General features: G+C 51.8%; 1 protein-coding gene across 2 annotated transcripts in view; it reads right to left on the bottom strand.

Moving 5' to 3' along the window:
- Positions 1 to 2,905: 2,905 nt before the first annotated feature.
- The window catches only part of LAMC3 (laminin subunit gamma 3), a 66,215-nt gene continuing 43,862 nt past the window's right edge, over positions 2,906 to 25,258 (bottom strand). The window contains exons 15-28 of one of the 2 annotated variants that reach the window (XM_053556540.1): positions 24,495 to 24,648; positions 23,686 to 23,828; positions 23,096 to 23,274; positions 21,710 to 21,851; positions 20,319 to 20,524; positions 19,874 to 19,950; positions 18,377 to 18,511; positions 17,094 to 17,241; positions 15,625 to 15,774; positions 11,074 to 11,176; positions 7,266 to 7,465; positions 6,249 to 6,395; positions 6,051 to 6,150; positions 2,906 to 3,451 (exon numbers count right to left, since the gene is read on the bottom strand). In XM_053556540.1, coding sequence (XP_053412515.1) covers positions 3,201 to 3,451; positions 6,051 to 6,150; positions 6,249 to 6,395; positions 7,266 to 7,465; positions 11,074 to 11,176; positions 15,625 to 15,774; positions 17,094 to 17,241; positions 18,377 to 18,511; positions 19,874 to 19,950; positions 20,319 to 20,524; positions 21,710 to 21,851; positions 23,096 to 23,274; positions 23,686 to 23,828; positions 24,495 to 24,648 — 2,135 coding nt within the window. In that variant the 3' untranslated portion in view covers positions 2,906 to 3,200. Of the gene's footprint in view, positions 3,452 to 6,050; positions 6,151 to 6,248; positions 6,396 to 7,265; positions 7,466 to 11,073; positions 11,177 to 15,624; positions 15,835 to 17,093; positions 17,242 to 18,376; positions 18,512 to 19,873; positions 19,951 to 20,318; positions 20,525 to 21,709; positions 21,852 to 23,095; positions 23,275 to 23,685; positions 23,829 to 24,494; positions 24,649 to 25,258 lie in introns of both variants that reach the window. The other variant, XM_053556530.1, reaches the window with a different exon arrangement.

Raw genomic sequence — 25,258 nt, forward strand, 5'->3', positions numbered from 1 at the left:
AAGTCTCCTTCCCCAGGTCACCTCCATCTTGACTCTAGGGTTGGGATCCTGAGACCAGAGAGAGGCTCATCTTTTTTCTGTGGCTGCTCACTGAGGGAAGTGGCCGGGCTGCCCCCACACCTGTCCACCTGACAGACCACCACTGTCCAGCACAGCCAGTGCCCGCTTTTCTCTTCTGCCCATTCTCTCCTAGGGCTTGGATCAGGCCAAGCTCTGTGACCTTGGGCAAACCACTTGATCTGGCCAAGCCTCAGTCCCCTTGTCTGCAGAATGGAGGAAAATAGAATTTCTCACTAAGCGGGGGCTTTTATAACTTTAATTACCTTCTGGGTGGTTTGTGCAAGTAGAAAAAGTTCGGAGGGAAGAGGGCTTAGGTGTTGGCTGATGAGCGATTTTCCTTCTGGAAGCCAAAGAAGAGGCTGACTTAGAACAGGGCTCTCACAATTCAGTTTTTGGTCCAGGCTCAGATGGCCCATTGCCCTGACCACATGGGCTGTTGGCCCCAGTCAGCCATCTTGTAGGACTGGGGCCACCCCACCTTGTAATGCCCATCTGCTGGGCTGCATTGCTGGCCAGATGTTCAACAGCTGCCACATTCCAGCCAGCAGCAGCCCCACCTCTGGGGCCAGAAAATGGCTGTGTACATGCTCCAGGAATGATTGGCCCTCATGAGTCACAAGTGTCAGGCCTGAGGAATGGAGAGGAAGCCTGTTCTCCACCCTTTGGGGATGCTGGAATGGGGCTTTGCTGAGCTCTGCGGCTTGCGTGGATAAAGGCTGATGCTTAGAGCAGACATCAGAATGGCTGTGTGCCCCGTCAACAGAGAAACTAGGGGCATGTGCTAGGGAGGACAACAGACCCTGTCCCAAAGGTCCTAAGAAACCTTGTCTCCTTGGCACCACTATACCAAACACCAGTCACCAAACTCTTTGGAGCAGCAGCTTCCCTGTCTTCAGCATCTCTTCTCTGACCCTGCAAATCTACCAAGTCTCTAGCTCAGCTCAGTGATGTCCCCACACCAACCCTCCCCGCCTTGATTTTAAGGTTATCTATGGAGGAGCGCACCTCTTCTCTGAAGTGTCCCCCATTAGGTCGAGGGGGTCATGGTCATCTCATTATGTGGCCTTGGATCCAGAGATCCCTGTTATCCTGAACAGGGGTTAGGGGACCCAAACTGAGCTGAGAAGCTGGAATCAGGAGAGTTGCCAGCTTGTCTCTAAGTGTTGGACTTGATGACATGTACACACGAGGCCATGGTGGAGCGGGGGAGGCAGTGGAGCCTCCTCTTCCATCAAGTGCAAGAAAAGCAAAGAAAGCTACTCTGTAAAGAGAAAAAAGCAAAGCAAACAAGGAGCATGGGGCAGAGGCAGAGACCAGGAGAAAAGGCAGGAGGGAGGAGGGGGAAGCTGCCCCACCCTGGCAGCCTCAGACTCCCCCCAGGCTGTTTCCAAGGCCTGGCAGCCTTTCCCACCCAGGTTCCAAATGACCCTCCCAATAGATTCCCTTTTTCTGCTTAAAACGGTGGGGAGGGGTTTGGGCCTTGGGGCACGAGCCCTGATAAACTTGCTCCATAATCCCACCGATTCAATCTAGTCCCCAGAGCTACCCTAGCTGGCCAGGCTCCCGCCCTGCAAGCCCCACGGTGTTGCCCACCCTCTTGCCTGGAATCTTTCCTCCTGCTCCCCACCCTTCAAGGCCAAGCCCAACGACCTCCACCTCTCCTGAGATGTTCCTCCCTGCTCCTTGTTCTGCTTTGAGTTCCTGTGTCCAGCCTGGACAGAGGTCAGCTGAGGGCCTCTTTGTACCCCACCCTCAGGCTCCTCAGCCCACATACTTTGCCTGGTAAGTGACCAATAGTACAGAGGAGGCGGACAGGTACCTACAAAGGACCCCAGTAGAACCCCCCAGTGGGAAGAATTGGCAAACCCATGAACTCTGGTTCTGCCCACTTCCTACCACTGCGTGTGCCTCCTCTGCCTGCACACTGGCTTTCCCTGGGATGTGTAGTGTGCAGCCCACAGCCAGGGTCTGGTGCCCACCCTCAGGGAGGATCAGAGACTCACCATCCAACTCAGAAAAAGGATCCTTTATTCCCACATTAAACAGAATTGGTCCCCCATCTTCTAAGTGCCAAAGCCCTGCTGTCTGCTGGAGGGCCCAGGAAAGGGGAGGAGTGCCAGGAGGAAATGCCAGGGAGTCCTGGGCAGAGGCCACGCAAGGGCCTGGCCACAGGGGGGTTCCCCAGGCAGGACAGGCTGGGCTGCAGCCATGCTTCCACAGCCCTGTGGCCTCCCTCATGGCAGGTGGGGCCACAGGACTGGTGAATGGAATGTCAAAGGCCAACTGGATTACTGGGGCCATAAAGGCGTGCTCTCAGCGGCCTGAACCCCCATGACCCAGGTCCCCTCCAGTCCTTGAGGGCCTGGCACAGGCTGAAGGGGGATGGGGCCCAGGGCAGGTGATTCCTCCAGTGCACAGTGCAGTCTCAGGGTTCCAAGAGGAAAGTGTCTGGAAAAGCTAACAGTGCCCTGCCAGGGCAGGCCTTGCTCTAGGTCCCATCATGGCCTCTGGGGTCCCTGGGCCCAGATTCTACTGCTGAGAACCCTTCCAGATCTTGTGTTTCTTGGCCTGCTGACCCATGGCTGTGTAGGGCTATTGGGTACCCACTACCATCGGCAGGCAGGCGGGGGCAGAGGGCAGCTCTGGGACTAGTTACTCCAGCTCTTGCTGAACCCTGGATTTCTGTAGATCTGCTAAGATCTCTCTGCTATCTGGAATAAGAGTTACTCCATGTTAAGGCATGTTAACGCTGCTGGGTCTCTGATGCACAATCCATCTAGCACCCATGGATGCCTAGTACATAGGTGGCTCTCAGCAGCAGCTGTGGACTCATTAACGTGTGCATGCCTGGATGGACTTGAACATGTGTGTGCATCACACACAGGCATGTACCCACGTGTGCATGTGCACGTGTTGTTACTAACATGGGTGTGTGTTTATGCCTGTGCAGGGATGGGAGTATGCATGAATGCCCCAGAGAGCCAGGTATGCACACTAGCTCCTGCTCGAAGGGTACCCACAGCAGCCGGCTTGGGGGCATACTGATGTGGGCACATCTGTGAGTGGGGGCGGCAGCCTTTGCATGTCCTGGGCCATGAAAACAGCAGGTGGGGGAGTGTGTGGGGGGGTCTGAGAAGCCCTCACTGCCAACTGGCGCAGTGCTCAGGCAGGCTGTACAGAATGGTCTCCAAGTTCTGCTTGTCAGCGCGGATCTGGGCGAGGTCATTCTCGAAGCCCTGGATCTGCAGCTCCTGCTGCTCAGACTCCTGCTCCAGCAGCCTCAGTTTCCCCTGCAGGGTCCCTGGTGAGCTCAGCTGCAGCCTCAAGTGTTCCAAGGCCTGCTGAGTCTCATTCAGGGCCCGGGCTGGGGCTTGACTGGCATCTAGAGACCCTGGGGAGAGGGGCACAGATAGCCTCAGTGTGAGCCAGCTCCCCCCACAGGCCCCAAGAACCTGCTCAGCCCCCTCTCTTGAGAGTCTCCCCTGCTCAGACTTCACAGGATTCTGCTGTTCACCATCCACCAGGGAAAGACAAGGTCTAAGACAACTGTGTGGTGGGGTTGGTAAGGGCCCAGCCACCCCAAAGTGTTCACATCCAGACCCTGGAGCTCTCCCCCTGGATGGTACTGGAGAACTGTTACTTTTTGTTGATGGTGTTACTATTGTTGCTAAAAAAGAAGTCCCCTCTCTGAACATCCGTTTCCTTATCTATAAAAAACAATGTGTATGAGAGAGAGATTCCCATGATTTCTGCTGGCTCCAACACGCTGCCATCCATTCATTCAGAGTGTGCCAGGGTGTGGGTGTCACCTGAGTAAACAGCATGGTCCCTGGCTTCAGAGCAAGGCTGGGGGCAGCTGGAGCTGGGACTGTAGGCCTGGAAAATGGGCAGCAGGGTCCTCACCCTGGCCCCTATGTGCATTAGCCCTATTCCTGGGAGTTAAGTACCTCTCTGTACCTCCCCAATCCCTAGACAAGGGGATGGGGCAGGTGTTCACATTAGAACTTGATAATGATTGTGGAATGAGATCCATGGGCTGCCTCTTCCACCTGACCCTTGTCATCTTGTCACTGTGACATTCAACAGCAAGACAGAGCTCAGCCAGGTAGGAGAGTGACAGGGATGGGAAAGTAAGTCCCAGAGGCTTCTAATCCCATAGGATCCCACTGGCCCCCAGGGCTCCTGAATTTCTTGGATAGGGAAGGCTGGGCCAGGCACAATAGCTGCAGGAGCTATGCCACAGCCAGAGCCCTGCTCCTGGGGCAAGTTCTGCTCCCAGCAAAGACCTCAAGAGGCCCCATTGTCCACAGGAAAGTCCAAACAGCCTGGCCTTTGAGGAGTTTCAAAATTGGGTTACACCATTCTACCTGCCCAGGCTGTGTGGGGGTCCCAGGGGTAGGGTCCAGGTGTGTGTTGTCATTCTCCTATCCCCAGTTCAAGGACAATGCCAGCACAGAGTCTGACAAGCAAATAACAGTGACAGTGGCCTCAGTGGTTTATGCTCACAGTGTCCTGTACAGACTAGTGGCTATGAGCAGTGGCTCTGAGTCAGTAAGACCACATGTGACTGTCCCACTGACTGGCTGTGGGGACTTGGGCACATTATCTGTGCTCTCTGTGCCTCAGTTTCAACATCTGCAAAATGGCAAGAGAATCAGTGTCCTTGCATCAAAAGGTCAGTATAAGAATTCTCTAAGGTCACATTTGTGAGTAGCTTAGCACAGGCCTGGTGTCCAGACAAAATGTAGAACATGGTGATTCTTCGTCCTTTCAGCAGTAATGATAACTGAAAAGGCATGCTGTTAGGCAGATGAGCCTTGAAGACAATACACTAGGTGAAATAAGCTAGTCAGAAAAGAGCAAATCCCACAGGAGGTCCCCAGAGTCAAGTTTATGGACAGAAAGGAGAGTGGCTGAGTCTGGGGCTGGGGAAGGGTGGGGGAGGTAGTATCTAACGGGGACAGAGTTTCCATCTGGGAAGATGAAAAGTTCTGGAGGTGGGTGGTGGGGACAGTGGCACAGTAATGTGACTATACACATGTGTATTTTACATTTTTAAAAATGCATGCTGTTCAGCCTGGTGCAGTAGCTCATGCCTATAATCCCAGCACTTTGGGAGACTGAGGCAGTAAGATTGCTTGAGGCTAGGCATTTGAGACCAGCCTCTTAGTGAGACCTTATCTCTACAAAACATATAGGAAAATTAGCCATGCGTGGTGGTGAACACATGTAGTCCCAGCTGCTCAGGAGGCTGAAGCAGGAGGATTGCTTGAGCCCAAGAGTTGGAGGTTGCTGTGAGCTGTGATGCCACAGCACTCCACATGCTATTCATTTCAGCACAACTGCTCTGACTGCTGTCCTCCCAGCCTTGGTGATGTTGGGATGTGCTGTCCCCTTCATTCAAAATGCCTCCTTGCTAAGGCCCATCTTGAATCTGATCTCTTTCCTAAAAGCCACTGTTTACTGCCCCTCACCACATACCTTGCATTATAGTAAGCACTTTCCAAATTGCCCACTGTTACTCCCATTTTACAGATGGGGGAACTGAGACTCAGAGAGGTGAAGTGACTTTCTTAAAGTCTCATATCCAAGGAAGGCATAGAGCCAGCGCCTGATGCTCGACACCACACTTGCTTCTGTGACATTCTCTCTTCTCTTCAACCCTCAGTCACTGAGGGCTCCGCCGGTCATCAAGAACCCACAGATGTCTTTGCCTGTGGTAAGTTTTCTGTGTCTCCCTCCCCCACCAGACTAGAAGCTCCTGGAGGCACAAAGAGTTACTCAATGTGATTTCACTCCTAGACACCAGCCCTGCTGCACGTGGCCCAGGGGCCTGGGGTGGGTACAAAAGCCTGTGATGGCCCCCGAGGATGGGGATGAAGGAACCTGTAAGCTAAGCAGGAGGAGGAAATCTTGCCTAGGACTGGATCTTGAGGGAAGATCCTCAAGGTGCCCCAGGGGCCCAGGACCCAGCCCAAGGGTCTCCTTACCCAGCCTGGCAAGTAGCTCCGACAAAGCCTCTATGTCCTTCTCCAGGGAGAGGCGCGATTCCCGGATCTGCCGCTCCAACTCAGTCAGCCGGACACCCACCTTCGGGGAGGGAGGAACAGCTTGAGTGCTCCTCCATTCCCCACTACCCCCCACTGTCAGAGGAAGGAGAAAATGGGATGGGGGTCTTGCATATATACCTGCTCAGCTTCCTCCTGCTCCTGTCTGAGCACTACAGACGTCAGCACCTCCTGGGAGGCCTGTCCGAGTGTGGCCTGCGTCTGGCTGGCAAGCCGGCTGGCACGGTGTCGCCCCTGCTTCCCTTCCCTCAGCAGGGCCTTGGCAAGCTGGAGGGGGCAGGGAGAAGAGGGTGATGGAGTGGTAAAGAGTTCTTACGTACTAATGCCAGGCGGTCATCTGCATCACGCAAGTCATCCATTCAACAAGTATGTACTGAGTGCAGGCTAGGTGCAGGCTGCTGGATACTCCTCCTCCCTCCCCAGACGGGAGATTCCAGCTCCTTTCCAGGGGGGACACAGAGGCACAGAGAGAAAGGAGAGCTGGGCAATGTCTAAGCTGCATAACAAGAAACCATGAAAAGGCAACCAGGAAGGAGCTTACTTGGGGTGTGAGCAGTAAAGCCAGCAACAGAGCTGGGGAGACACACATCTAGTGTGACATGGCCCCAAATAAAGAAAAGCCTGCAGGGGTGGGTAACCTTTTTTCTCTGCTGCACTTTGGAAAAGGAGGAGTTGTCTGTTTGGGGCCACACATTAAATATACAAACACTAACAAAACTAATTAGCACACACAAAAAATGGTCTGTGCATACTTTTCATGATATCTGACACCACAGATAAGCAAAAAAAGTCCTCACAGGATCAGCACGGCCTGCGTGGGCCACAGTTTGGACACCCCTGGTGGTTTAGGCAGTGAAGCCAGACAGACCAGGTGCGAATCCTGGATACATTCATGAACCTTGCTGGGTCTCAGTGTCCTCACCTGTATAATGGGGACAGCAAGGACACCTACTTCATGAGGAACCAATAAGGCCACCATGTGACACTCTGAGCTAACAGCTGGGCCCCTGTGCTGTTAGTGAGTGTGGAGTAGTCAGCATCAAACAGTGGGAAAGGCCCTCAGGGTGGGGTGGCTCTCAGATGGCAGCCCTTCTGCAGGCCCAGAAGGTGGGAGGCTATTGTCCTCACAGCCCTGACCTGGGCGTTGTCCTTGGCCAATAGCTCTGCTTCTCTGCCCTTTTTCTTGGCGCTGGAGGAGAGAGATGCTGAATTTCCCAGCATCTTCTCTGCCTGCTTGGTCTTCTTCTTTGCGTCTGCAAGGAGCCTGTCCCTGACGATGCCTGCCTTCCTCCGCAGCACTGTCTGGTCCTTGGGCTGAGGAAACCTCAGCTTCATTCCTGCAAACCCAAATAAGGCTGTGTCGGGAGAACCACGCTCCCGCCTCCAGAGCCTGCCAGGAGGTCAGTGACAGGGGTGTGAAAGACCCCAAGCCCCTGGACAACACAAGTGGAGCTCAAGTTGCATGAGGCCCGTGTATAACCTCCTCAGACTCATCCAGGACATACTGAATTTAATTACGATATTTACCAAAGTCATAAAGTTACATGGTGATCAGTGCCTGGGCCAGTGGCAAGGGTGGGGACCCCAACACAGTCCATGGCTGGATCTGCTCACTTCTTAATTTTTTATGCACCACCTATTTCTAACAAGCTTTGAGGATGTGTGCAGTGACAGATAAATCAACAATGGGATCATTACAGTAGAAAACCAAGAGCCAGTATATTATTACATTGAAATTTTTGACACATATGATAGACTGCCCTAACTTATTGTTCCTGCTAGACTTACTACACCAAGTAATGATGGTGACAGTGACTATCTTTCTCTCGTTTCCAAATTTAATAAGAATTCATCCAGTGTTTTGCCTTTATTATATTTGTTGGTTTTCGTGATAAACATTTCTATCTTGTATAAAATTTTTCTTTAATTTTAGTTTCCTATATATTTTTAACAAAAAAAAAACACACTGAATTTTACGTCTCTTTGGTATGTATCAAGATGATAATATCATTTTTTATGATTTACCTAGTAATGATATAAATGGAATTAAAGGATGTCTAAAATTTACTATCCTTGAATTCTTAAAATAAATCTTACTCGGGAAAAGGCATATATTAAAAAAAGGAAAAAGAATACCAAGAGCCTTCTGTAATGAGAGGTATAAAAAAAGGAAGGGAAAGGAATGAGAAGGAACCAGAAATTTAGGATAATGGTACTTCAGGAACCAAATGTACTATTTACCTCTGAACTCCCAAGCAGCCAAGACAAAAAGCTTAAATGTTAACAATTTTCATAGATTTTATTATCCAATAAAAAGCAGTCTCCATTTTTGTATAAAGAGACCTTTTTTCCTTTCTGATAAAATTCTATGGGAAATTTATCATAAGAAGTACTGATTGCAGTTGATAAAAGTCAAGTTTTTAAAAGCATCAAGCCTGGCTTGGCACCCATAGCACAGTGGTTACAGCACCAGCCACATACACCGAGGGTGGCAGGTTCAAACCTGACCCAGGCCAGCTAAAACAATGACAACTGTAACAAAAAAATAGCCAGGCGTTGTGGTGGGCGCCTGTAGTCCCAGCTACTCGGGAGGCTGAAGCAAGAGAATCACCTAAGCCCTAAGCCCAAGAGTTGGAGGTTGCTGTGCCTCTACCCAGGGCAACATAGTGAGACTCTGTCTCAAAAAAGATAAAAATAAAAATAAAAATAAATATATATATATATATAGATACATAGATAGATAGATAGCGGGATGTTGTGGCGGGCGCCTGTAAAGTCCCAGCTACTTGGGAGGCTGAGCTAAGAGAATCACTTGAGCCCAAGAGTCTGAGGTTGCTGTGAGCTGTGATGCCATGGCACTCTACCCAGGGCAACAGCTTGAGACTTTGTCTCAAAAATAAAATAAAATAAAATAAAATAAAGCATCAAGTCTTCTAAACTTTGGGGGCATCATATTACATAATCATTCTCTCTAGAAGTTAGATCAAGAAATTGCTTCTTGTACACAAAACTGGTGTTTAAAGTTCATTCAGTGGAAGCCTCATTCTATAGGGTGTTAATAAACATTAGGCAGAAATGTCAATTAAGTTTAAGTGAGCCAAGTTTCTTTATTACGGGAATACTCAGAGCCTTTAATATTCTAAAGCAGTGATTTTCTTTTTTTTTTTGTAAAGACAGAGTTTCACTTTATGGCCCTCGGTAGAGTGCCGTGGCGTCACATGGCTCACAGCAACCTCCAACTCCTGGGCTTAAGCGATTCTCCTGCCTCAGCCTCCAGAGTAGCTGGGATTACAGGCGCCCACCACAACGCCCGGCTATTTTTTTGTTGCAGTTCGGCCGGGGCCGGGTTTGAACCCGCCACGCTCAGTATATGGGGCCGGCGCCTTACTGACTGAGCCACAGGTGCCACCCTAAAGCAGTGATTTTCAACCTTTTTTACCTTACAGCACACTTGAACCCATAGTTATATTTCCACGGCACACTTGAATTATGTTGATTAAAAAAAAGTAAAAAAAAAAAAAGAATACACTTACTGCACTTTGAACTTTTTAAAAGTAATTTCATTAATAATCTTTCAAATTTTTCACAGTACTCCTAAGATCCTCTTGCAGCATACCCGTTAAAAAATTGCTGTTCTAAAGTCCTCTATAAGGCCTCAAGGGGGAGCTACAGGACGAGATTTTTCCTAAACTGATTTGAACACTAACCCTCTTTTTTTTTTTTTTTTTGGTATAGACAGAGTCTTACTTTATCGCCCTCATCACACAGCTCACAGCAACCTCCAACTCCTGGGCTTAGGCGATTCTCTTGCCTCAGCCTCCTGAGTAGCTGGGACTACAGGTGCCTGTCACAATGCCTGGCTATTTTTAGAGACGAGGTCTCACGCTGGCTCAGACTGGTCTCGAACCTGTAGCTCAGGCAATCCACCTGCCCTGGCCTCCCAGAGTGCTAGGATTACCGGCGTGAGCCACTACACCCGGTCTGAGCACCCCATTGTTAGAGATAGTCAAGCCAAGGTAGATGAGTCAAGCCAATTCCAATGTTCTAAGATCCTAATGTTCCATCATTATATATCATTGAATGTACATTTTCCTAAACATGACTCTAGTACACAAGCACACACAGCTTCATTTATCCTGGAGGAAGCCCCCTAACCAGCAGGTGACCAGGACTCCAGGCTACCGGGAACCTAGGGAATAGGAGGCATTGACCAGTCCCTCCTCTGTTCAGAGGGCCCGGGCATCTGGCTGAAGCGACATCTCTGTGCAGTGGGCAAGGTGGGGAGGGACACAGAGCCAGGCCAACAGCCAGGGCCTGACTTCTGGACCCCCAAGAAACCTCTGGGGCTCAGGTGTGTTCCTGCCTTATCTAGTCTCTTGGACAAGGAGCCCAGTGGCTTCTCTGTGGAACAAAGAGGATATTGCAGAAGCCCCATAGGTAGGGAGACTCTGAGGAGAAGAATCATCCTACTTGCTGGTTTCTATTTCCTGCTCAGCTTTGACCCAGGGATGGATAGCAATTTCTTTCATCAGTCTACCCATGTAAAATAGGAGCACTTGGTCTATTTTCCTAATGTTCAAAAGACACCTGGACTACCTAACCCACACTACCCGTAGCTCCAGCTCAGCACTGGACCACTGCAGGTGTATTCATACCCGGTAACTGGACCCCGGGGCAGAGTGGACTAGATCAGGGTGGATAGCCAGTAATGTGAGATTCTTATCTGGGCCTGGGGGGTTCTGCATGTGGTCTGATGACACTGGGGGAATGGGGAAGTACCTGGTGAGTGGCATGTCAGATGAGGAGTTAGGGCAGCCATGGGAGAGACCCTGAGAGGCAGAGGGAACCATCTGCCTGGCTTCAGCCCACAAGCCTGCTCTGGCTGAGGGGGAGTTGGGTGGTGTCCGTGCATCACAGAGCCTAGAGCCAAGCCAGACACACATACCTTCCAGGTCAGCCAGCAGGGTCCTGACCCCCGTGGTGGTCACTGTAGCAGCCTGGACAGACGAGGAAGCTTGGGTCAGGGTGGCGCTGGCCTCTTGCTGCAGCTGGAGAGAGGAGAAGAGATGAGGCGGTGGCCTGGCAGGTGCACTGGCTGGAGGTGGGTCAGGCGGGCACCAAACCACATACACGGGTCCCCAAAATATCACTGAAATTGAGCCATGCTGTCTACAAGGAACACCTGGTTTGCCCAAATCTCTCTCCCAAGAAGATACCTCTCCTACAAAAGCTCAGAGGAAAACTGAAACACAATAATAGAAGGAAAGGCTCAGTGCCCAAAGCACAGTGGTTATGGCACCAGCCACATACATCGAGGGTGGTGGGTTTGAACCTGGCCTGAGCCAGCTAAACAATGTCAACTGCAACAAAAAATAGCTGGGTGTTGTGGCAGGTGCCTATAGTTCCAGCTACTTGGGAGGCTGAGGCAAGAGAATCACTTAAGCCCAAGAGTTGGAGGTTGCTGTGAGCTGTGACGCTACAGCACTCTACTGAGGGTGACATAGTGAGACTCTGTCTCAAAAAAAAAAAAACAGGCTCGGTGCCTGTAGCTCAAGCAGCTAAGGCACCAATCATATACACCAGAGCTGGCGAGTTTGAATCCAGCACCACCTTCCTCCCTCCAAGTTGCTAAGTAGTCAGAAGACTTAAGCAGTGTTGAGTAGATCTTTGGACCTAAATTATTTACCTATTTATTTATTTATCGCAGTAAAATTCAGATGACATAAATTAACCATTTTTAGGTGAACAGTTCAGTAGCGTTTAGTGCACTCACAATGTTGTGCAAACTCCACCTCTGTCTAGTTCCAGAACATTTTTATCACTCTAAAGACAAACCCAGTTTAAGCAGTGGCTCCCATTTCCACCTCTCTGCAGCAGCCCTGGGCAACCATCAGTCTGCTTTCTGTCCCTGTAGATATACCTGGTCTAGGGCCTTGGCACAAATGGAATCATACAACGTGTGGCCTTTCACTTCCCCTGCTTCTAGGTGTCCCCCACATCATAGCCTGGAGCAACAGTTCACTCCTTTTTAAGGTCCATTCACATCCCAGTGTAAGGGTGAGCCATACTTTTCCCCATTCATGCATCAAACCTGAATTCTTTTTTTTTTTTGCAGTTTTTGGCTGGGGCTGTGTTTGAACCCACCAGCTCCAGCATATGGGGCTGGAGCCCTACTCCTTTGAGCCACAGGCACCGCCCCAAACCTGAATTCTTTACGGATCTAGCTTCGTCCAGTGGCAGTGGGGAGGAACTGACGTGCTGAGTGAGGTGCCTGCCAAATGTCTGGCTATTTTTAGAGAGGAGGTCTCACTCTGGCTCAGGATGGTCTTGAACCTGTGAGCTTAGGCAGTCCATCCACTTTGGCCTCCCAAGTGCTAGGAGTACAGGCGTGAGCCACCACACCCAGCCAGTGGTTAAGATTTATTTATTTATTTTAATTTTTTTTTTTTTTTGAGATAGAGCCTCAAGCTGTTGCACTGGGCAGAGTGCCATGGCATCATAGCTCACAGCAACCTCCAACTCCTGATCTTAAGGGATTCTCTTGCCTTAACCTCCCAAGTAACTACAAGCTCCCGCCATCATGCCCGGCTATTTTTTGGTTGTAGTTGTCATTGTTGTTTTGTAGGCCCAGGCTGGATTCGAACCCGCCAGCTCTGGTGTATGTGACTGGTGCCTTAGCTGCTTGAGCTACAGGAGCTGAGCCTGTTTTTTTTTTTTTTTTTTTTGTAGACACAGTCTCACTTTACCGCCCTCGGTAGAGTGCCGTGATGTCACAGGACTCACAGCTCAACCTCCAGCTCTTGGGCTTTCACGATTCTCCTGCCTCAGCCTCCCGAGCAGCTGGGACTATAGGCGCCCGCCACAACGCCCGGCTATTTTTTTTGGTTGCAGTTTAGCCGGGGCTGGATTTGAACCTGCCACCCTCGGCATATGGGGCCGGTGTCCTACTCACTGAGCCACAGGCGCCACCCTTGTTTTTTTTCCAACATAGAGTCTCACTATGTTGCACAGCCGAGCTCCCCAGGCAGCTGCCAGGCACCAGGCTCAGCTCTTTAGACACTCCTCCCTCTTCAGAGGAGACTTTTCCTATCTTTAAAAGGAAGTTGAGGGTAGCTCCTGGTCTCTGTGACGGTGGGCAGGATCTGAACAAGGTGTCAATTAGTTCAGTGTATCTCGTCGTGTTGTCCTGATTTTGACACTTGTACTGCAGTGTCATTTGGCCAAATGTTATCCCAAGGGGAGTCCACGTGAAGGGTGGATGTGATTCTTTGTACTCTCTCTGCAGCCTTCTTATAAACTTAAATTCTTTCCAAATGAAAAGTTGAACAGCTTGTTGAGAATATTTCAGATTGTGTATGAAACCAGCACATTGTACCCCTTGATTGCACTAATGTACACAGCTATGATTTAACAATAATTTTTTTTTTTTTTTTTTTGTAGAGACAGAGTCTCACTTTATGGCCCTCGGTAGAGTGCCGTGGCCTCACACAGCTCACAGCAACCTCCAACTCCTGGGCTTAAGCGATTCTCTTGCCTCAGCCTCCTGAGTAGCTGGGACTACAGGCACCCGCCACAACGCCCGGCTAGTTTTTTTTTGGTTGCAGTTTAGCCGGGGCTGGGTTTGAACCCGCCACCCTCGGTATATGGGGCCGGCGCCTTACTGACTGAGCCACAGGCGCCGCCCATAATTTAACAATAATTAAAAAAACAAAAAAGATACTGTGGAAAAAAAATGTTTAAAGGGGTCTTTTATACTTTCATAGGTTGGAAACCCATGGACTAAGCTAAATTCACCCCATAATTGCTTTTTTTTTTGTTTTGAGACAGAGTCTCACTCTGTTACCCTGGGTACAGTTCCGTGGTGTCAGCCTAGCTCACAAGAACCTCAAACTCGGGTGGCGCCTGTGGCTCAGTCGGTAAGGCGCCGGCCCCATATACCGAGGGTGACGGGTTCAAACCCGGCCCCGGCCAAACTGCAACCAAAAAATAGCCGGGCGTTGTGGCAGGCGCCTGTAGTTCCAGCTACTCGGGAGGCTGAGGCAAGAGAATCGCTTAAGCCCAGGAGTTGGAGGTTGCTGTGAGCTGTGTGAGGCCACGGCACTCTACCGAGGGCCATAAAGTGAGACTCTTTCTCTACAAAAAAAAAAAAAAAAGAACCTCAAACTCTTGGACTCAAGCGATCCTCTTGCCTCAGCCTCCTAAGTAGCTGGGACTATAAGCGCCTGCCACAAGCCTGGCTAGTTTTTCTATTTTTAGTAGAGATAGTGTCTCACTCTTACTCAGGATGGTCTTAGATTCCTGAGCTCGGATGATCCACCCATTTCGGCCTCTCAGAGTGCTGGGATTACAGGTGAGAGCCACCCTGCCTGGCCTCACCCCATAATTGTTGAAATCTCTGGTCATTTGACACTGTCTCCCCTCCTGACTATAAACCCCAAATGGTGTGGTCTAGCACTGTAGGTCCCAGGGACAGCTCAAAACAGGTATTCACTAAATAGTAGGTGAATGAGCAGAGGAAGGAAAGAAGGGAGGGAGGGAGCAAGGGGACCATCTCATTTCTTTTTTTTAAATTTAATTAAATTAATTAATTAATTTATTTATTTTGAGACAGAGTCTCACTATGTCGCCCTTGGTAGAAGTGCCATGGTGTCACATCTCACAGCAACCTCCAACTCTTGGGCTTAAGCAAGAAAAAATAACCTCCTCAGCTAGAATTGTTTTTTTTTTTTAGAGACAGAGTCTCACTTTGTCACTCTGGGTAGAGTGCTGTGCCATCACAGCTCACAGCAACCTCTAGATCTTGGGCTTAAGCGATTCTCTTGCCTCAGCCTCCCAAATAGCTGGGACTACAGGCGCCTGCCCCAATGACCAGCTATTTTTTGTTGCAGTTGTTTAGCTAGCCCAGGCCAGGTTCAAACTCACACCCTCAGTGTATGTGGCTGACACCATAACCACTGTGTATGGGTATCGAGCCCCATTTCTTTGTTTTTTTTTTAATTGAGACAGACTTTGGCACCCTCAGTAGAGAGCTGTGGTGTCATAGCTCACAGCAACCTCAAACTCTTGGACTTAAATGATTCTCTTGCTTCATCCTCCCTAGAAGCTGGGACTACAGGCACCCACCACAATGCTCAGCTATTTTTGTTGTTGTTGTAGCTGTCATTGTTGTTTGGCAGGCCTGGGTTGGGTTCGAACCTGCCATCCCTGAGATTGTGGCCAGCACCCTAACCACTGAGCTACAGGCACCCGGTCAGGGACCATCTCATTTCCAACTGATAGTGAGGATGGTGGGTGTGGCTTGGGGACTGCTGGAGCTGTTGCCTGTCTGTCTGTCTGTCCACCCCATCTCTTCTCACACACACTCATTTCAGGAAATAAGGACCCTTCTCTTAGCTCAGCTGCCTCTGAGGTTCTCTGGAGCTTTAAGGGAGGCACCTGAAGGATGGGCTCCCTCCCTCAGCCCCAAACCCATATCACCTATAGGTGTCCTGCTGACCTGTACAAGGGGCTCCATCTTCTGCAGCACTGCCTGGGCAGCGGCCTGGAGGGCTCGGGCAGCCTCAGTGGCCACGTGCTCTCTTGATGCAGCTGTCCTCTCCAGGGCCCTCACCTTCAGCCCCAGGTCCTCAGCCTTGGACTTCTGAGGCTGCAGGGAGATGGTGGGCTCAGCAGAGCCTGGCAGGAGGGCCAGTGGGCAGAGCCTCTCCTTGGGGAGAAGCACCCTACTGAGCAGAAGCTGAGGGTCAGACCCAAGCCTCAGAACCCGGGTAGAAGCCCCAGGGGCAGGGAGGCAGGAGGCTGAGAGGCAGAGGGAGACAAGGCAGCCTGCAGCACCAGTCACTTGAGGCTCACACTCAATCCCCCCTCTGGTTTCTAGCTTTGTGGCCTTGGGCAACTCAGCTAACCCTTCCTAACCTACATTTCCTCACTGCAAAGTGAGAGTCCTTCCCCAGGTCCACCATGCTATAGTTGAGACCTTGGGGGCCAGCTATGCTTTGGAATGTAGAATTCTCCGGACTTGAGAAGCAGACCATGCAGGCTCTGCATGTTAGAAACACCTCAGTGTGTGAGGCAGCAACCTGGGCAAAAATGTCCACACCCAGTATGACTCTTTACACACGTGGGACGGGCACAGGCTGCCAATGACCAGTCTTTGGCAGTCAGCATGGGACAGGTTTTGTCCCCAGTGCATTTGCATAAGCTTAGTCCTTCTTTAAAGTTCAGTTTCTGAGTTTGGGGATTTCAGGGATTTATCCAGAGGAGTTGAGTGTAGGGTGACAGGCACAGAGGGGCCAAATGGCCACCCTGTGCTTTACTCATGAATCCCTTCCCAGCCCCACAGAAGTAGCCCTGAAACAGCTCAACAGGCAAGTTACACGTGACAGACCAAACTGAGGTCACAGAGCTAGAGTGGCAGAGCTGGGACTTCTCTCCGTGTCTGTCTGGTATCATTGCTAATGTCACCAACGTACGGAAATGGCCCCAACCTCCATTTCATCGTCCTGGTCATCATCAAACACTGGCTGAGCTGACTCTGCCAAGCCCTGCAGGTGGAGTCTCTCATTTAATGTAATTAATTAATTTATTTAGAGACAGTGTCTCACTCTGTTGCTCTGGGTAGAGTGCCATGGTGTCAGCCTAGCTCACTGCAACCTCAAACTTCTGGCCTCAAGCGATCCTCTTGCCTTGGTCTCCCAAGTAGCTGGGACTACAGGCGTCTGCCACAACGCTCAGCTAATTCTTTTTCTTTTTTTTCAGTAGAGACAGGGCCTTGCTCTTGCTCAGGCTGGTCTCAAACTCCTGAGCTCAAGCAATCCTCTCACTTCAGCCTCCCAGAGTGCCGGGATTACAGGTGTGAGACACTGTGCCCGGCTGGACTATCTCATTTCAACTGTTAGACAGCTGAGGCCTCCTGCCTCTGTCTAGCCCCACCGCACGCAGAGCTCTGAAGATGACCAAGCTCACCAGCACTCCAGAGGCAGCCAGCGACGCTAGGTGTGGGGCAGCATCTGCGATGACATCCTGCACAGTGGCCAGCACTCTCTCAGCTTCGGGCAGCCCCTTGGTGACAGCTATACCCAGTGCTTTCTGGGCTGCCTGGACCTCCTGGTACCTGGGAGGAAACAGAGGCCACAATAGCCCAAGGACCCGGTGCAGGGTCACTGTCTGGGGGCTGGAATGGAGCCCCAGATGTGCAAAGGCTCCTCCCAGCTTCCCAGGCAGAGCTGCCCCCTGCAGGGTCCATGCCTGCAGCCCTGCAGCCAGCTGGCCTTGGAAAGTGGCCACTACATTGCAGGGGTGGGAAGGCAGAGGGAGGACCACATCCTCCTTAGTTCAGCGAAATTTTTTTCTGCAAGGGCTCAGCTGGTTTGCTCTTGAGAATCACATGTTTTGCAAATGTTTAGCTCCTCAGGATAAATAGTAAAGAAGAAATGCATGGGCATGTGAGAAGCATGGTGGCCCAGGCCCTGGTCTTGACTTGGCCACACCCTTGCTGGTGACCCCGGGCGTGTCACTCTTTACTGGTAAATAAAGACTCCTGGGCTGCATGATAACTTTGGGCTGACCCCCTGTAATCCACCAACTACATCAGGCTTTCTGTCCTATCCAGCTGTTTACACCTTTCCCCACCTGGACCTCCCCACACAGCACTGCTGGGGTAGAGACCCCAGCTTCGTTTCCATCCCTTACCCCTCTGGGAGAGCTGGGGTCCTGCCCCTGAAGGTGGGTCATGTGACCTCACCCCAGCTGTGTCCACTGGCTCAGGGTAGACAGCTGATCTGAGCTGAGCCAGTTTGAGTCTCTCATCTAGGAACATCAACCTGGGGCTCAGCAAGGTATTGGTGAGTGTCCACTGAGCCTTGAACTGAGAGGGACAGATGGGGGTCACCCATTCGGAGATGTGGATCTGGTCTGCAAAGGTAGGGAAGGAAGCTAGTGCCAGAGAGGAAATGAGAGAAGTGGCCTGTGGGCAGGGCAGCAGAGCCAGGGCACCTGAGCTCTGGGTCCCAGCCCTTGTGCCTTCTTTGGAGAGGGGAGCTGGGCTGCTTCTCCTAGGCACGGGATTCCTATAATTCACCCCCGAGTGGGCCCATGACTTTGAGGCCCCACTCCAAGTGAAACACAGACTGCAGACATCCCAACCTACCACACAGGTCAGGACTCCGTAAGTTGGTCCTGGGACCAGCAGCCTCTGGCTCTGCCAGCTCCAGGAGGCCAAGTCCCTACCCACATCTGGGAGGTCTCACCTGTCCTCCAGTTCCTGTCGAGCCTCCAGGGCCACAGTACCCTCCACCAGACTCCAGAGAAGCGTGTAACTGGCGTTGGAGGCAAACAGTGCCCTCCGGGCAGCAGCTTCAATCCTGGCGGTGCTGTCTCTGTGACTGTGTGAAAATGCCCATATGACCATCGCCAAGAGCTCACAAAGAAGGGGCCTGGGCCCAACCACACCCCCTTTCCCAGAGTACAGCCATGAGGATGGGGACTCCTTTTCTGTTCTCTGCCTGACACACAGTGAAGACTAAGAGAGGAAGGGGCCCTCACACCCTATTTCTGTTACAGTTTATGCCCGTTGTCCTGCCATAAGGATTAAGGGTCTTTATCATACATTAAAACACCTCAGTTTGGACAGAAAATTATAGGTACCCTAATACAGACATCCTGGGTTTGAATTCTGACTTTATCTCTCTCTCTCTCTCTTTTTTTTTTTTTGAGACAGGGTCTCACAATGTTGTCCTTGGAGTGCTGTGGCGTCATAGCTCACAGCAACCTCAAACTCTTGGGCTCAAGATATCCTCTTGACTCAGTTTTTCATTTTCAGTAGAGAAGGGGTCTTATGCTAGCTCAGGCTGGTCTTGAACTCACAAGCCTGGGAAACCCACCCACCTCAGCCTCCCAGAATGCTAGGATTACAGGTGTGAGCCATTGTGCTCAACTGGATTTATCTTTTCTAAGCTGTGTGTCCTTAAGCAAGTCATTTCACTTCTCTGAATCTGTTTCCTCATCCAAGAAATGAGTGTCAGGCCCCTGGTGCATGGCAGAGGGGAAGGCTGCTGCAGGCTTTATGCTTTTAGGACTTATGGTGCTTCTTGAAATCAATGGATGAACGAACCCAAGTGTCCACTAACGGATGACTGGATACACGGAATGTGGCATATCCACACAGTGGAATATTACTCGGCCATGAAAAGTAGTGAAGTACTGATCTGTGCTACAACGAGGATGAAGGGAACCAGATGTGAAAGACCACCCATGGTATCACTCCGTTAATTCAAAATGCCCAGAAGAGGCAAATCCAGAGAGACAGAAAGTGATCAGTGGCTGTCAGGGGTGGGGGAGTGAGGAGAAATGGGCAGTGATGGCAAGTGGGTGAGGGTTTGTTTGGGGAGCGATGGAAACACTCTAAAGTTGGTTGTGGTGATCGCTATACAACTCTGTGAAAATACATAACCCCTGAATTGTACAGTGTGTGAATTACATCCCATTAAAGCTGCTATTAAAAATAAACCCAGTGGATGCCCCCAGATGCCTTCAGTCCAACCACTGCCCCCAACATCTCTGCGCTCACTCCCCTTAATACCTCTCCTTCTCATGGTGGTGACACCTGCCTCCCCAGCTAGGCAGCTCTTGTGTCATCTGATCCCAACTCCTGGCGTGGAGGTAACTGGGAGGCTGTCCCTGAGCCTAGAACCCCCGAGAGAAGGGCTGGGCATGATGTCACCACGCCCCAGGCACCTGGGACTCACCTCCTGGCAAGGGCACGGGCCGCTGTAGCCAGAGGGCTCCAGTGTAGGGGTGGGCTGGGTCCTTCCAGAGGAATCACCTTTAGAGAAAAGAGGAAAAGAAGAAGAAACTGATGGCCCAGCCCTGAAGGTCAAGGGCCGCATTTGGCTAAATTACTAAGCAGAACTGAACAGTGTCAGTAATTTTATAAACACACAAACATAAACACAAAGTCGGCCTCCAGCAAGCAGAGTCCTAGGATGCAGAAATACCAAATACGATGCACCTGCCGGTGACCGCACGTTCACTGCCTATGTGCAACGTGTCTGCTCTCTGCAAACTTTATCTCACTGAATCGGCGTGGGAGGCACAATGTAGCCCCCACTTTGCAGATGTAACCGAGCCTCCCAAAGGGGTTCTTGCCCAGGGACACCAGGTTCATGGCAGGGAAAGGGTGTCCTGGGGTACCAGAGATTCAAGAACGGTGGCTGCATGCAGAATCTCCTCTTCCGAGGATGCCAGCACTGCCTTCAGGTCTGCCAGCTGAACGCAAGTCTTCCGGGCTCCAGTCTGGGCACAGTGGGCACCCTTGCTCAGCACCCGCAGCTGTTCCCGAGTGGCCTTCACAGCACCCTCAAGGCCTGTGATTTGTTCCAGGAAGGCTTCCCGGGCCCCTGCAGGAAGCCCACAGTTCAGAGCCATAGAGATATCACACTAAAGTCCCCACCCACTAGAGTCCCCCCATTCTCCCCAGGCACATGGACTCCATCACCATCCCTGGATACCAATGGTTAGTTCCAAATGAAATGTCTCCCCATTTTACAGATGCAAAGGCTGAGGCCCAGAGAAAGCAAAGCAGACTCAAGGTGCCACATGCAGTAAGTTGGCCAGACACAGGGGACCAGGAGGGAGCCAGGCCTTCCAAAGCCACACAAGCAATTCCTCAATCAGGAGCAACAGTGACACTCTACTGCAGTCAGCTCTGAAATTCACAACATTGCTCACGGTGGGTGTTTTAAGATGTGGCATGTGAGAGCCCCATCCTGACAGTAAGTTCTGTGAATGGAGCTCAGCTCACCCACACCAGGGCCTGAAGCAGCTCAGGTTTGTAACTACAGAAGTGCCAAGTGAGTGATTTGCTTTCAGTGCCATCTATATTTCCACGCTCTTGGCTGGGCACGGTGGCTCATGCCTGTAATCCCAGCACTCTGGGAGGCCGAGGAGAGTGGATTGATTGAGCTCAGGAGTTTGAGACCAGCCTGAGCAACAGCAAGACTATATCTATACTAAAAATAGAAAAAAAGCCAGGCATAGTGGCTATTATAGTCCCAGCTACCTGTGAGGCTGAGGCAAGAGGATTCCTTGAACCCAAGAGTTTGAGGTTGCTGTGAGCTATAATGCCATGGCACTCTACCAAGGGCAACAGAGTGAGACTCTGATTCAAACAATAAATGAATAAATTTCTGTGCCCTGGGGCCAAATTCTACCTGGCTTTGGTGACAGATCCTTTCTTTTATACTAACTTATTTACTTTCTATGTGTCAAGCACAGTGCTAGGGATACAAAGTGAGCAAAATGCCGAGGATGAAGGCAGCGGGACCCTGCTGGTTCGGTGCTTCGAGTTGCACTTGTGGAGTGAGTGAGTGAACTAAGCCTGTCCTTGCTGAGCTTCAAGTCTGGGTAGGACAAGGGGCCTGGGGACAGAGGTTGGTATAACACTAGAATCACAAGTACAAGTGGGCCGTGGAGGTCCATTAGGCTTAGGATTGTATACTGAGAACCCTGAGAGCATCTGACAAGACCAGACTGAAGCTGCCATGGCCCCATGGTCCTCCATGCCTCTTGGTCACCTGCTGTACCTGGCAGCAGGTGGTGGCCCCAATAGATATCCCCCCGTGGGGCCTCTCCCTGCAGAATGTCCAGTGGTCCCCAGGGACTGCTGCAGTCGGATCCCTGCAGCCACCCCTCCATCAAGGTCAGTTTGGCCTTCAGCTTGGCTACCTAGAGGGGACAAGGAAGAAAACGTGTGTGAGGCCATCAGCCTGGAAGTCCTGGCCAGATACCTCCTGCTGGCCTCTGCCTGGCCTGCTCTGCCTGTGAGTTTCCTTCTCCAAACCCTACTCTGGGCCTCAAAGCTAAGGGCACACCACACCTCTGAGAGGCAGCCCTGCCACCCCAGTATAGCCATCCCTCCCCTTTTCATGCCCACAGCAGCTGTTGACACACAGCTGACCACACCTCTGTCCTACTGAGAGAACAAGGGAGGGGCAGGAGGGAAGCCCCACGAGGATTTCTGTCTGTCCTGTCCACTTAGTCCCAGGACTTGGCACAGAGCAGGCACACTGTGGATACTTGCTGGCTGAGTATGCTCCGAATGTCCCCAGCCCCGCCTTTTAGTCATATGAACAATAACACATTTACAAAGCACCTATTAGGCACCAGTCACAGTTCCCCCATAAGCACTCTAAGTGGCAGGTCCCAAGCCCTGTCCCCAATTCCAGAGTCCAAAACACTTGGAAAGACCACAGGCTTTCTGTTCCTTACTCAAAGGCAAAATCCAACCTGAACTGATTTGGAAGTAAAACTATTCTGAAAAAGGTTACCTGTGGCGTTTATTTACCCACTTTCAGAAACAGCAAAGGGCTGGTCGTGGGGCCGGCCCACGTGCAGCTGGGCATGGTACCTGATGCTCTGTACATGCCATCTTATGTCTACAATACCGCACTCATGAAAGCTGCCCCCCAGGTTCTGGTAGGGGGCTGCAGGCCTGAAGTGGCTACAGTTTAGAGCCAGAGAGGGGCTGAGGCTTACCAGGGCTGCTGCCTGCCTGGGTACATGACAATTAAGGGGAAAGGTGGACACTGATGGGTCAACCCTAGAGCTCGACCTCCAGCCTTGTGCCCCCCTCGAAATTCTATTTCTGTCCCAGAATGGGCATTCCCCTCTCAACCCTCCTTACCAAGGGGTCATCTGGGATCTCATTCCCTACTGAAACTGAGAAAGTGTGGGACCTTGGCCCAGGGTAGGCAGGAAGGACAGGTGACAAGGCGACCCAGAGCAGGGGAAGGGCCAGGTGAGGCTGAGCCAGGAGGCAGGGTGGGCAAAGGGAGACAATAGCCCTGGGCCCATGAAGCCTGAGAGCTGCGGACAAACAGGTTGTTCTGGGTGCCCAGAACACAGCTGGTGCTCACTGGGAGCAGGGATTAAATGGGAAGGTGGAGCAGGCCTGGGCCGGGCAGACTCACCTCCTCCTTCACCAGGCCATAGCAGATAGGGCACTCCTGGCATTGCGTGCCATCCCCCGTGAGGAAGAAGTTGTCATGGCAGCGGTCACATTTATAGCCCGAGAAGCCAGGCCTACACACGCATGTGCTGTTCTCATGGCACTGGGCCGAGGTGGTGCCCAGCGGGGAGCACCTACAGGCTACAGGGGAGGAGGCAGTGGGCACTGGGTGTCACCCCACACTCCAAGCCCCCTGGATCCCCTGGACCCTCATACCTGGCAGCTCCCAGAACCCTCCTAGGCAGGCTCAAGTACAGATCCTTGGGCCCTTCCCTGGAAATTCTGATCAGAAGGTTGGAGGTGATGATTAGAACCTGACTTACCTGAATGTTCCCTGTGGATCTAAGAACCAGCCAGGTTTAGGAGCTGTCAATGCAGCCCAACCATACAGGTGAGGAAACTGAAGCCCAGAGAGGTGACGAGAAGGCCCCAGGCACAAGGAACTCAGCTGCTCTTGGGACACCTGCCCTGCATCTTCCCCATTGGTTGTATCTGCCCTGAGACCTCAGGCCCCACCCTCCAGGCAGCCTGGGAAGGACCCAGCTTCCTTACCCCGGCAGCCCTTGATAGAGAAGCCAAAAAATCCAAGCTGGCATCTGTCACAGGCCTGGCCCACAACTCCTGGGCGGCAGGGGCACTGGCCAGTCTTGGGGTGGCACTGGTCCTCCTGGGAGCCCACCAGGTGACACTTACAGCTGTGGTAAGGGAAAGAACCTGGTCTGAGGCAAGCTGTGGGGCAGTCCTAGTCCAGCCTATTCTGGCTGCAGCTGGCCAGGGCCTTCAGGTAGGCCCTCTCCTAACAAAGCCCCCCTCCTATCAGTGTGTGTCATCAGCTTCCCCAAGCTGTGCTCTGGAAAATACAAGTGTCACAGGATGCTTGCCAGAAAAAAGGCTACGACACAAATATGTCTTGTAGAAACTACACCCCTCCATTGGAAAATCACAATGCAATTAGCACATTAAAGGCTCTGATAAGTCCCGCAAGGAAGAAATCTGTTTGCTTCGTTCAGCATTTCCCTGGAGCCCTCTACTGTTCCCTAAAGATGCTTGTCTAAGATGCTACCGTGGCCAAAAAGGTCACTCAGTGATGGGTGTCACTGAGAAGGAAATTAGAGACCAAACTGGCCACCTGCCCACTTGGATGTACCCTAGGGCTGCTATTGGCCTGGGACCTGGGCTGGCAGGGCCATGAGTCTGATACCAAGGGACCATGCCTTTGTCCCCATTTAGAGAAGGGCATGGTGTACCTGGTAGTGGGCCTGGGACACCACCTTTCCAACAAGGCCCCTTCCTGGAGGCTGCCTGGTGCCTTCTTCCATCTGGAGAGGGACTCAGGGCACTCACAGCCTTGATCCACCTACCTCCGGCAGCCCCTCCCAGGCTGGAGGTCGAAGAAGCCAGGGCTGCAGTGGCCGCAGTCCCTCCCGGTCACGTGAGGCAGGCAAGAGCACTGGCCTGTCACTGGGTCACAGGGTACCTGCTTACTGACTGAGCCCTCAAGGTTGCAGCTGCAGGCTAGGGGTGGGAGCAGAAAAGGGTATTGGGGAATAGTACAGATTGTTCAGTCTTTGGGGGTCTGAATATGGGGGAGCCCCCGATGACACACATTCAGCCCAGATTCCTAAACCCCTCCTGGAAGAAGGTTCGAGGGCTGAGCTCGAATCCAGCCCATTGGCTATGCCCTGGGCCCTGTCAGGCTGAAGGGGGGCCCAGAGAGGAGGGCTGGGGTCAGAGGCAGAGCCCTGCACCCCCTGCTTTGGGTCACATGGCCCTGCTCCCCGGCCACCCCAAGGGCAGCTTCTCATCCGGGGCCAGTGCAACATTTCCTGAAGGGGCTGCTCGGGAAAGGGCCCCGGTGCGAGTCAGTTTGGAGCTAACTGTGCTTCTCTCCTGTGGGGCTTCTGGGAGCTTCCACAGGCTGTGGCCCCCTGAGGGGAACACAGGGCTGAATGTTAACCCAGGAGAAGGGAAGGGGAGGCCTGATTGCAAGTCCAGGGGTAGGACCACCACAGACTGTGAGATAAGGACTGAATTATCCAGGTAGAGAAACACATCCAGCAGCAGAGTTAGATCTCAGGGGTGAAAGAGACCCAGGAGAAGACCAAGGCTTCCTAGACAAGGAGCC

The sequence above is a fragment of the Nycticebus coucang genome, chromosome 2 (assembly GCF_027406575.1).
Source record: "Nycticebus coucang isolate mNycCou1 chromosome 2, mNycCou1.pri, whole genome shotgun sequence".
Lineage (NCBI taxonomy): Eukaryota > Metazoa > Chordata > Mammalia > Primates > Lorisidae > Nycticebus > Nycticebus coucang.